Genomic DNA, 11,901 nt, shown 5'->3' with positions numbered 1-11,901 from the left:
TAACAGATTTTGTAGCACAACATTAACATTAACATTCAGCAGCCTGAGGTGTTCTTTTTATATTAATTTCCCAGCACACTCGGTTTGGCAGTCAAATGTGATTAATGTACGGTTAATGCAGTAAGAAACCCTCTATTTTTTCCATCATTAACCTGAGTTTGATGAATTTGTCAATTTATATTTTAGTATGTATGATTCACAAACCAGCAAAATAAATTTGTCTTATCTCTCAAATATCAGTGCATACAGTCACTAACATGTTACTTCTGTTAAGGTTACACTTCATAAAGCTTTTATTTGCTTATTGTTATCAAATGACAAAGTGCATGAGCCTGTAAACTTAATGTGTGGCTTCTGGAAACCCTGATTATCGGGAAGAAGACTATAATGCCTTCATAGCCCTCGGCTCTGTCTTACAGGACAGTAATAACGAGCTCCTTCACTAGAATATTGGCTCTTTCCCAACTGCTCTTTCCCAACTGCTGGGGTCATGTATCTTTCAAAAAACCCTCCTTACCAAATGAGACTGGTGCAACTGGGCAGTACTTTCCAAATTACTGCCAATAAGACAGTTTTACTTACAGTTTTACGACTGCCAGTTTAATTTCAGATTGTACTAGCGTACCAGTTAACTGGTAGCCTAATAAACCTTTTTTTTCCCCCTTTTATTTCACTTGGAAAACCAATCCTGCAGGAATGCTGCTGGCCAGGAAATCCTTGGAGTGCAATAAAAACCAACAGTAAAACAAATGCTCATCTTTAGCTGCGTGTGCCCTGTAATTTACAACCTGGAGCCTTTCCTTTGTTTACATCTTGATTATAAATCAAAAGGATGATGAAGAACCAGATTGCAAAAGTGGACTTGAGGACTGAGCATGCTGCAAGATCAACGTCCAAGTGGTAGTTAATGATGTTGGTACGGTTCTAAAAACATTATAAGATTAAGATTAAGATTTAAGATTAAGATTAAGATTAAGATAGTGTTTATTTGTCACATGCACAGTTATACACAGTACAATGCACAGTGAAATGTATTTTGTACCTGCAACCATATATACACACACATATAAATAAGAAGAATAAAAATAAAAAAAGTAATTCACACTATACACTATACTCTATATACTATACACTATACACACTTTTATAAATTATAATATTTACATTGTGCAATAATGGTCCAGTTAGGGCTCAGAGTTGAGCAGACAGATGGCTTGTGGGTAAAAACTCTTCTTCAACCTTTCAGTCTTAGTCCTCAGGCAGCGGTAACGCCGGCCTGATGGGAGCAGGGAGAAGAGAGAGTGTCCGGGGTGGCTGGGCTGTTTTAGGATCTTCATGGCCCTCAGCCTGCACTGCTTGGTGTAAATGTCCTGCAGGTTGGGGAGGGTGGTTCTGATGGTCCGTTCAGCTGAACGAACCACCCTTTTTAGGGCCATGAAGTCCTGCTTGGTGCAGTTTCCCATCCAGGTGGTGATGCTCCCACGCATGATGCTCTCGATGGTGCAGGTGTAAAAGTTCCTGAGCACCTTGAGTGGGAGCTTGAAGTCTCTCAGCCGCCTGAGGAGGTAGAGACGCTGTCTGGCCTTCTTCACAGTGATGTTTCTGTGATGAGTCCAGGACAGGTCCTGTGAGATGGTCACTCCCAGGTATTTGAAAGTGTCCACTCTTTCCACCTCAGCACCACTGATGACAAGTGGATGGTAGTCCCTCTGCTGCTTCCTGCTGAAGTCCACAATCAGTTCCTTCGTTTTGCTGACGTTGAGCAGGAGGTGGTTCTCCTGGCACCAGTTCTCCAGGCGGGAGACCTCTCTCCTGTAGGCTGTCTCCTCATTGTGAGAGATTATATTTAGCAGAAAAAAATAATATGCGCATCTTTGTCCAGATCTCTTTGTTTACATAATCCTGATTTAAACATATTTGCAGAGTGTTTTACAATATGTCGCGGTATTTTGCTTTCATCTGGACCTGAGAGATTTTCCTCAGGGGTTTCTGGTGAATAGCACTATTTGGTTGCATTATGGGAACTGTATGATTTAGTGTCTTTGGAGCTTGACTTTTCTTTAAAACGAGTTTAGTATAGCAAGGCTTGATTACTGCAGTTGCCTTTCAGTTAACTAAAGTTAACTAACTAAAGGCAAGAGCTTTAAGAAATTCATAAAAGAGCATAGGGACACCTGGTATGATGCTGAATTGGTGCAACTGCAATCAGTGTTAATTTCGTTGATGAAATATTTTCGTCATAGTTTTCGTCGACGACCCTTTTTTCATGACAAAAACGAGACGATAACTAAATAAAAACTACCTAAAAGGATAAAAAATGATGACGAAATTAATTGATACTTTCATCGACGAATGAAAACGAGATGAAAATGCTTGGCGAGGACAGCATCCAATCAGAACTGATTTAATTTTGTGACAGGGCGGGACAAGTTAGGAAAACATCCAATCAAGCGCACAGTTGCACAAATTTTCTCTAAACCCGGGAAGGCCAAACTAGCCTGTGATTTGTCGTTACTTCCGATAGAACTAAGTTATGTAAACAATGTCAGCAGGGAGAAAGAGAAGAGCCGATGTATGGACACGTTTGTCCTTTGACGTTGTGACAAACAAAACGATGTATAAACCATGTAGGGCAACTATCTCCGAGATAGTATCTCGGGTAAAAACACAACAATTCTCTGCAAACAGTCATCCAGATCTCAATGCAAAGGTAAGTATTTTAATGTCATGCAGGGTAAAGTGTTTTTCCCAGTTTAGCGTTTGTGTTTAGAGAAAATCACCACACCGCAGTGGATTATCATTTTCCTAATCTTAGTCCTAAACACTGCCCTGTACCTTTCAGAGCTGTCCTGCTGTAAAACGCTGGTATTATCTCAGTAAAGTAGTGTTAATGATCAGGTGAGTGGGAAGCAGGTGAAACGCTAATGTTAATATTATTAATAATATTCCATAACTTTTAATAAATGTTTAATTTTGTATAAGTGTGTATAATGACTAATTTAAGGGAACTGAAGAAAAAGCATTTACATTTTACACCCTTTATATTTTAGTGACTAAATCGACTGTAGATTTGGTCGACTACATTCTTAGATAATTCATCGACTAAAACTAGACTATAACTAAAACAATTCAAATGACTAAAGCTAAATTACATTTTCGTCAAAAGACTATAACTAAAACTAAATCAATATTTGCTGTCAAAATTAACACTGTAGTGGACCTTTAATATTATCGTAAAGCGGTCACTGTCGCAGCAACCTCAGGTCTGTAAGACAGTGCCGAGGGTTTGAATCTCCCATAGAGGAAAAGGAAAACGAAGTTAACGTCAGTAGCTTGTAGCCTAGCTATGAAACCTTAAAACAGCCTAGCCTAGCTTGTGAACACTTAGTGCAGACAGTTAAATGGCTGTATAACTAGTTTACTAGAGCTGTTTAACACACTCGGATCAAATGGTAAACACCCTGTGCATCGATTTCTGACGCGTTTACTCCTTTGGCTGAATTATTTGCGCTGTAGCATGTTGCTAATATAGGTGCTAACTCGCTTGCTTGGCTCCGTTATGTGGCTAACTTTTAGCTGGCACCTGTGTACATCTTCTACAGCATTTATCCACTGAGTGGGTTGTCGAGAGCTTGAAAGTTTGTGCTGTATGTTAATTTGCATGTGATGTGTGTTTTATTGCATGTTTAGCGTTAGCTGCACGTACGCTGCAGATCTTGCCCATGTTTAGCTTTCTAGCTAAAGCTAGCGTTGACATATGACGCTTCCCAGCTGCTAAATAGTTACTCATCAATTCTTAAAACAGTCGTTTTTTATTTTAACGCTTATTTAAGCTCACTCCCTGGTGTCTGGTGTGTAGTTGAAGTTGAAATATAATATGTTAAGTTAAAACTGCGTGTGTTTTTGTAGGTTTGTGAAACCCTACAGCCATGGGTGACATGAAAACCCCAGATTTTGATGATCTCCTGGCGGCTTTTGACATCCCAGATGCAACTGGATTGGATGCCAAAGAGCCCATCCAGGGGAGTCATGAGGAGGCGGAAAGTCAGTTGAAACACACAGGGTTGTGCCTGGATGACGGCTTACTGACTAACCAAGCTGTCCCACCGGCAGATATCCCAGCTGTAAGTGTTATTGTGAAAAATACAAGTCGGCAGGAGTTGCTGGAAGATTTTGGTGATAGGCTTCACCCAGGACCAACATTACAAAATGGATTTAGGGGACAAGAGACCAATGTGGATTCTGCTGAGACAACTAGTGCTGGCTTCTCCAAATCATTTGCTTCCGCTTTAAATGGGAGAACTTCAAGTGAACTTCCTGGAAAGGAACCTATACCCAATGAGGCACCATTGTTTTCTCAGCCACTGTCACATTTTAGTCCGGTCTCCAGTCCTGAGCATGAAGACAACCAGTCAAGCAGAGATGAAATGCATCCAAAAGAAGAGAGACTCTGTTTCCCAGAAGCTTCAATTTTGGACACTTCAGGCCCAGACAATCCCAAGAAAATGGACTTCAGCATGTTTGATAACTCTTCCAAGAACTCTGATATTTACAAGAACATACAGAGGATTAAAGGAGCAGAAAATACTAGAAGGGAGGAGCCTTCTGACATTTGTGGTAGTAGTGAAGCAGCGAAAATGCCTGGACTGCACAGTGAATTACCCCCACAAATCAGTAACCAGAACTTCACTGAGACCAACTGCAATTCAGGAGCGACAGTGGATGTTCCCATCTCTTATCCACATGTCAAGTCTCAGACATCTAAATTATCCTCTTGTCTAGATGCTCTGGCAGCTCTGAATGCTAGAAAAGATCCCAGTGAGCAGACAAATCACAGAGAATACCCAGCTGTTAAAAATGACTGCATGAAATCTAGCCCCAAGGTGCCCATATCCCCACGAAGTCCCAGAAGTCCACTTGAAGTGGTAAAACGGTTAAGGAAACCTTCTGACAGCCCTGTGAGTATCTGCAGTGATAGTAGTGGCAAAGCATCTCCTGCAGTGGTATCTGGTTCACCCCCAGCCATACCCAAGGTCAGAATTAAGACCATTAAAACCACATCTGGGCAGATAAAACGCACTGTCACCAGTGTGCTCCCCGATTCAGAAAATGACGACGCCCATTCTGCCTACGAATCCTCTCCATCGCAGAGTATGATTAGTGAAGATTCGTACTGTAACTTATCTCCACATCAGTCTCGAACTCCTGATAGCATTGTTGGGTTACAGACTAAAGGTAACACAGCCAATACACCTCCAGGAAAAGTTTCAAACAGAAAGTCGGAGGAAAGCTCCCGGAGGTCAGGTCTAAAGTGCCCTGCAACAGTAGTCCATAATACTAAAGTGAAAAGATCTGCCTCACATCAAGTGCAGAAACCAAAGAGAGTATCACCCACTACAGGCAATGCAGCTAGCACAAACTTCCTACCAAAAGCAATGCACTTAGCTAGTCTAAACCTTGTCCCTCACAGCGTTGCTGCTTCAGTAGCTGCACGGTCCACCTCCTATCAGCAAAGTCAACACACACTCTCCTCCACAGTCTACAGTACTGTCCCATTAGTGCATCAGGTCAAAACAGCCAGCCCTTATCCCCGCACATCAAATCCGAACACAGCTGCGGGAACCTTAAACAGACTATTGACCAGTGCCAACCCTGTGCCTACATATGTGCCAAACTTGAACCCCCCTCCTGGGAGCAATATCAACCTTCCACCACATGGATACTCTTGCCTTGAGTGTGGGGACTCCTTTGGGGTGGAGAAGAGTCTTGCATTTCATTACAGCAGGAGGAGTGTTCACATTGAAGTAGGATGTACACACTGCGCAAAGACTTTGGTGTTTTTTAACAAGTGTGCCTTGTTGGCTCACGCAAGAGAACACAAGAACAATGGCACGGTGATGCAGTGCACACAGCTCAATTTGAAGCCCATAGCGGAGGAAAAAATGTTTGTGCCCCTGAGTACTGAACCAGTCAATGTGGGCGCTTACTCCTCACCATTAGGCTTGCCTAAAAGCGAACCTGTCCTGCCTTTATATCCGGAAAGTGTCATCCGCCATCGACCTCGTTGTTTGGAGTGTAACAAAAAGTTGCCTGACTACAAAGCACTTGCAGGCCATTACCAGAAGCTGTCAGAAGATACAGAAGAGCTGGTGAGTTGTTAGTTAGCGTATTCAAGTATAAGCGTATTCAACAACAATTCACATGAAAAGGCCAAAACAGTTTTTCATCTGCCTTGGAGAATTTAGCAAGTATCCAAGCTTATTAGCTCTAACTCTTAAATGGTTTTTAATCTACAAATGTCACTCAAACAGAAGTAAAAAAGTGCATTTTGGGGGCTACTTTAGCACATTTGATATACACTTCCCAGGTTTATCATAATGGTATCATATCATGTCTGGTTCCATCGTGTGGCTAATTGATCTGATTTGTTTCTGAACAAAAGCTGATGTGTGGATGACTAAGGTGATTCTAGCTACAGACAGGCTACTTGTTTCTATGATAAGTTCCTACTTTATTTTTTTAGAGTTGAATTTATTTATTCTCTATAAAAAATAATATAGACATTCTCTATATCACCAGACTTGTCCTTTAAAAAGCACTGTTGTTTGTGTTTTTTCCATTTTTTTTTAACTATCTTTTTGCTCTTTTCTGTTGTTAAATAACAGATCTGTAAAGTTTGCTCAATGTTGCTGCCCAACAAGTGCAGCTTCAGAGCTCACCTACGCATTCATGCACATAAGTCCCCTTATTGCTGCCCTGAGTGTGGTGCCCTGTGTCGTTCTGCAGACATCCAAAAGCATGTCAGGGAAAACTGTCTGCACTATGCTCGCAAGGCTTGGTACAAGTAAGTAACTTAAGAAATGCAAGTTTTATTAAAAATTCCCCACTGTGTACAGGACATTGTTACAATAAATATTTTTCTTTTCTTTCCCAGATGTCTTCACTGTGATATGGTTTTCCGGACTCTTCAAGGACAAAAGGTTCACATCGAAGAGAAACACTGTGAAGTCTTGTATAAGTGCTCCATTTGTCCAGTTGCATTCAAGACCTCCGACAGCTGTGAACTGCATTTGAAAAATAAACACAGCACTAACAAAATAACTCCTGAGTAAGTTAATGTCTCATGACCTGCCTGTTGAAAGCTGTGGGTTACTTTTCACAGGCTCTTGTAATGGTTTTCTCTTTCTTTTGTAGGTTAATCTTAAAGTGCTCCTGTGAGAAAATTTTCAAGAAAAAGCAGATACTGTTTCAGCATTTCCATCAGAATGCCAGCAAGCGTGTTACATCTGTATTCAAGTGTCCAGAATGCAACTCGGTCTTTCCCCAAAAGCAGCTGTTAATGCAGCACTTCAAGGTTAGCCCTAAATATATGTACATTTTATTAAGACATACTTTATATGTTTTATATATATATATATATATATATCAAATAGTGATCTCTATGAGATGACTTTAGGAGTTTATATGTTTGCCCACACCTGTTTTTAGAAATCTGAAAAAGACAGCTTAGTCCATAGAAACATTACTAAATGTGTCCAGTGAAAGTAAGGTTTTGTTCTGTTTCATGTTGTTACTTTGTTAAACATTTCAAACCTGTACGTGATGCAGAGAGAGCAACATGGTGCACGGTCTAACAATATTGTTCTTTTGTCAAAACTCTGGCATACAGTCAAATGTTGCTGAGTAAATACTGAATTTAATACCATATTAAGTAACTTGAAGCACAATTGTGTGTTCTGCAGGGTGTGCATGTAGGAAACATGACAGAAGACACAGAGAAGAACAAAGAAACAGTGCAGGCTGACTGGTACCAGGAGTCTCACTCTGCCCAAAAACTGAAGCGTCACTACCCTGTTAAACAAACAGGTGGTCCTAGAGAGAAGTCTGAGCAAAACGGCAAAATCCCAACTCGCGTGAAACCCGCTGGCTGGACATGTAGCGAGTGTCTCCAGCAGTTCACTGAGCGAGACACCTACGTTTCGCATGTCAAGACCAAACACGGAAAGGTAACGGTGCATTGATGCCCACACTGGCGTGTGTTGAAGCAAAACATTAACGGGTGTTGCACTCTTAGATGCATCTTGTTTGAGTTAATATCTTCTTAAAATCTTTGATAAATATACCAACAGTGTGACACAGAAGGTAGCTCAGACTGCAGCATCAGTAAATCATGCAAAGACTTGTCCAGATTCATGTATTAAGACTATGGTACTTTCTGATCCCTTGAATTTTCATGTTGCTATCAAATAAAAATATTTATTTGATTATTTTGTTCTTACCATCCCATGAATGGTAGTGAATTGGAATTATTCTGGAATAAATATACTGCTACGCCCCCATTTTTATATAAAGAAACACTTTTACCTCCAAGTGCATCATGGAGAAAGCAGTAGCGCCTGCAAAAAGCAAAAAAAGAAAAAAAAAACAAAACAGGAGAATTTCCAACTGAAGAAACTGAAACAATAGCATCTGAGGAGACTGCGCAGACTTTTCCAAACACGTGTTGGGTCGTAATAAAAGTCAAATAATTGAACCAACAAATAAACACTTGCTCCACCAGTTCTCTTCCATATAACCACATTTTCTACCTGAGAATTGTGTAAACATAAACTCTTCCAACAGCCGTGAGTACCTCATAAGCAGTAATGCTGAAATGAGTCCAGGACCTCTAGGTCAGAGTGGATGGATGCCTGTTTGGCATGAGACAATCAACAGAAGTTTTTACTCTGTTTTGCTTAAGCACTGTTGGTTATTCTCAACTGCTTGACATTTTCAGTTTGACTTTTTGTAGTTTTATTTAGTTTTTTTTTTCTGACTTACAATCAATGCCGTATAAATCAGTGAAGCTCATCTGCTCTCTTCTCAATATTTTTGTCAACAGTCAGTGAAAAAGTATCCATGTCGACATTGTGAGCAGTCTTTCAACACTGCAATCAGACTGAGACGACACATTCGCAATGACCATGATGGGAAAAAGAGGGCTTACACCTGTTGGTAAGATTTGAAAATCTTGAAAAACCAACAAATAACTTTAGTCACAAATCCGTTTTTAAATGGTTCCTCCTCCCTCTACATTAGGTATTGCACGAGCAACAATACAATATTCACGACAAGTGTGATGTTGAAGAACCACATCAGTCTTATGCATGGAATAAAAAATCCGGATCTTGGCCAGATGCCGAAAACACCAATCCTGGTAGGCATAAATGCTTTGGACAAGGTAGAAATTTATTATTTCTCAGCACAAACAACATAAATGCTGCATATTGTGCTGCTCACCAGTATTAAGTGTCCTACTTGTGATTTTTAGGGGCTTGTATCAGCAACACCTGATGCGAGCAAGCAGATGGAGGGTCAGGATCCTGCTGGTAATCTCGAGGTTCCTTCAGCTAAGCGTCTGAAAATGCAGTTCCGCTGTTCAAAGTGTGGCTTCATCACAGACAGCAATGCAGAGTTCCAGCAGCATATACCTCAGCATAAAACTGATGAAAACACTCCTCAGTGCCTTCACTGTGGCCTGTGTTTCACATCTGCGATGTCTCTCAGTAGACATCTTTTCATTGTACACAAAGTTAAAGATCCAGAGAAGGAAGAAGTGGAAGATGTTCATGAGATGGAGCATGATAATCTGCCAGTTGGATCAGCAGAACCTGATGAGGAAAACTATTTGTTTGAAGATCGAAGCAAATCTGATCCCTCACAGGCCGGAGAGCCAGAAAGTCCTCACTGTTCCAAGAGCACAGACTGTAACTTAAATCTGAGCACTCACTCTCAGACAAAAGCAGTCTCTCTTCAGCAGTGAGAGCCACCTCAGCTCCGCTTTAAAGCTGCTTTAATATCCTTGGTTTTCATGTGAAAGTCATAAGGGGTGCTTAATGTTTTTAGGCAGGTGGTACAAAGATAACCTATTAAGAGGCAGTGCAGTATATTCTACCAGATCCATATATTTAATACAGAACAATATTTTCATATTCTTTTTTATTATTATTTAACCTTGTATGTTGGTAATATATTAACCTTGCCTTTCAGACATAACTGCACTCATACTACAGTTAAATAGTTCCCTCCCACCCCACACACACAAAAAAATGTTTCATCCACCCAGACAGGAGACTCAGGAATGTCTTTGTTTTATGGTTTGGTGTTGATTATTGTAACAGTGTAAGGGTGGAGTTTCACTTTTTGTAATCAATGATAATTTAAATTTTATTTCAAATTCTTTAATACTTCACACTAAGACCTGAGTGAAATTCAGGCTGCTTTTTTTTTTTTTTTTTTTTTTTAAAGATTAGTAGAATTTTATACTTTTTAACAAAAAATTGTTCACTATTCATTTAAAAGTAGTGCTTTTGCATTCATGGATTGGCCTTTATTTTTATTTTTTTTGTTCTGTTAGTTTGGGGTTTTTTTTCTTTCACGTGTTTGGGAGAAACAGAGGTATTACATGTGTTCTGCAGCAGTATTGAAAATACCTCAAATTGCCAGAAGTGTATTTTTCCGGCAAGCGAACAGTCAGTGTTACGTCAAATCAGGGTACATTTGTTGTGGATGATCCAGAGCAGGTGTGAGAGTGGAATTCATCGGCATATCAGAGTTAATGTTTCATAAATCAGAACCTGGGAACCTGAATAAATACACAGTGACTTAAGAGGAAAAATATTTCTTAGATTAATGCCTGGAAAAGGGGATACTTTTTGTTTGTAGGCTCTGATATGTGAAGCAACACCTCTTGTTTTGTATTGACTACGTGACAGTTCCTACCTCCATGGTAAATGGCAGTGATTGTTAAATGCTGAAAGGCTTTGAGAAGTTGCAGTTAATCTCAGTGCAATGTAAAATAAATTAAAAAAAATAGTTTAAAAATGTATTATCCCACATTAATAAATTTTATAAATTATTCTGGGAATGACATTAAGTCTTTTTATGGTCATATTGACTTAACTGACAAATGAACTTTTCTATGAAAGTGCTGTGAGCTCATTGATTCTCTGTAAGCCCTCTGTATCACCACACTGCAGATGTTTACCTGCAGTGGCTGAGAGGAATTACTTGTTCACGATTTGTCTTTTATAATGCTTGCTGAAAGATATTTGTACTTTTGATACTGTGTACAGTGAGGACTTGATTAGGAATTTGTGTACTCTACAGTAGCCAATTAAACCTGGATTTGCAACATTTCTTAAGCCATAACATCTGTTAAGCATGCAGTGGCCCACGTGCCTTGCTGTTACATTAAAGTACTCACAAATAAATTGGTGCATTTAATTACAGATCTGCTCTATCTTGTCTTTTATTACAGACATGGTGGGGTAGAAAGGATTTCTATGTAATCAGGCTTTGATAATTAGCAGTTTTGCAGTAAGGTCTCGTACTTAAAATCATCATAGCAAGTCACAAAGGCACGAGGCACTCTAATGTGCATCATGCATCCAATAAGCAACAACCACAGATGGATGAGCTCATCCCATTAGAATATTAAGCCCATCCTTTCTCAGTATAACTGCCTGTACCCAAAGTAACAGAAGAGATTTTTTTTAATTAACCAGCTCCAAATTAACTGAGAAATGAAAGGCAGTGTGACAACGATCTGCAGAGGAGGACTCCTGTCTTCTTTCATCCTTATCTCATACATTGCTTTGACAGCTTCAGTGACTCTTGATCTGACTGAGCTGAGAAATAAAGTTTCAAAGCTCAAGGTGAATCCCAGGGGGAATCTGTGGGCAACGGGTAAGTAAAAAATACAGTATATATAGTTGTGTATGTAAATGCAATATTTACTTAAGAGTTTTGCATGTTTTATTTAACAAGGGCATTTCATGGGCAAGAAGAGCATTGTGGATAGTTCCTTTGTGCAGTCTGCCATTGAGAATATAAAAGATCCTACTGGAGTCAGAGATGTTA

The 11,901-nt window shown here is 39.9% G+C and overlaps 1 protein-coding gene across 2 annotated transcripts; it reads left to right on the top strand.

Annotated features, from left to right (window-relative positions):
• The first annotated feature begins 3,314 nt into the window (after positions 1-3,314).
• Positions 3,315-11,252, top strand: znf592 (zinc finger protein 592). 2 transcript variants are annotated; one of them, XM_030732171.1, is made up of 9 exons: positions 3,315-3,452; positions 3,910-6,149; positions 6,666-6,844; positions 6,935-7,108; positions 7,195-7,354; positions 7,743-8,006; positions 8,882-8,994; positions 9,079-9,196; positions 9,311-11,252. In XM_030732171.1, the coding sequence occupies exons 2-9, from the start codon at positions 3,930-3,932 to the stop codon at positions 9,800-9,802; spliced, it is 3,720 nt and encodes a 1,239-aa protein (XP_030588031.1). In that variant the 5' UTR covers positions 3,315-3,452; positions 3,910-3,929; the 3' UTR covers positions 9,803-11,252. The 2 variants fall into 2 exon arrangements, with proteins under 2 accessions (XP_030588031.1, XP_030588030.1); XM_030732170.1 differs by having other exon boundaries at positions 9,079-9,220.
• The last annotated feature ends 649 nt before the right edge of the window (positions 11,253-11,901 follow it).

The sequence above is a fragment of the Archocentrus centrarchus genome, chromosome 6 (genome assembly GCF_007364275.1).
Source record: "Archocentrus centrarchus isolate MPI-CPG fArcCen1 chromosome 6, fArcCen1, whole genome shotgun sequence".
Classification (NCBI taxonomy): domain Eukaryota; kingdom Metazoa; phylum Chordata; class Actinopteri; order Cichliformes; family Cichlidae; genus Archocentrus; species Archocentrus centrarchus.
The sequence above is the reverse complement of the archived record's forward strand: the minus strand, read 5'-3'. Positions and strand labels throughout refer to the sequence as shown.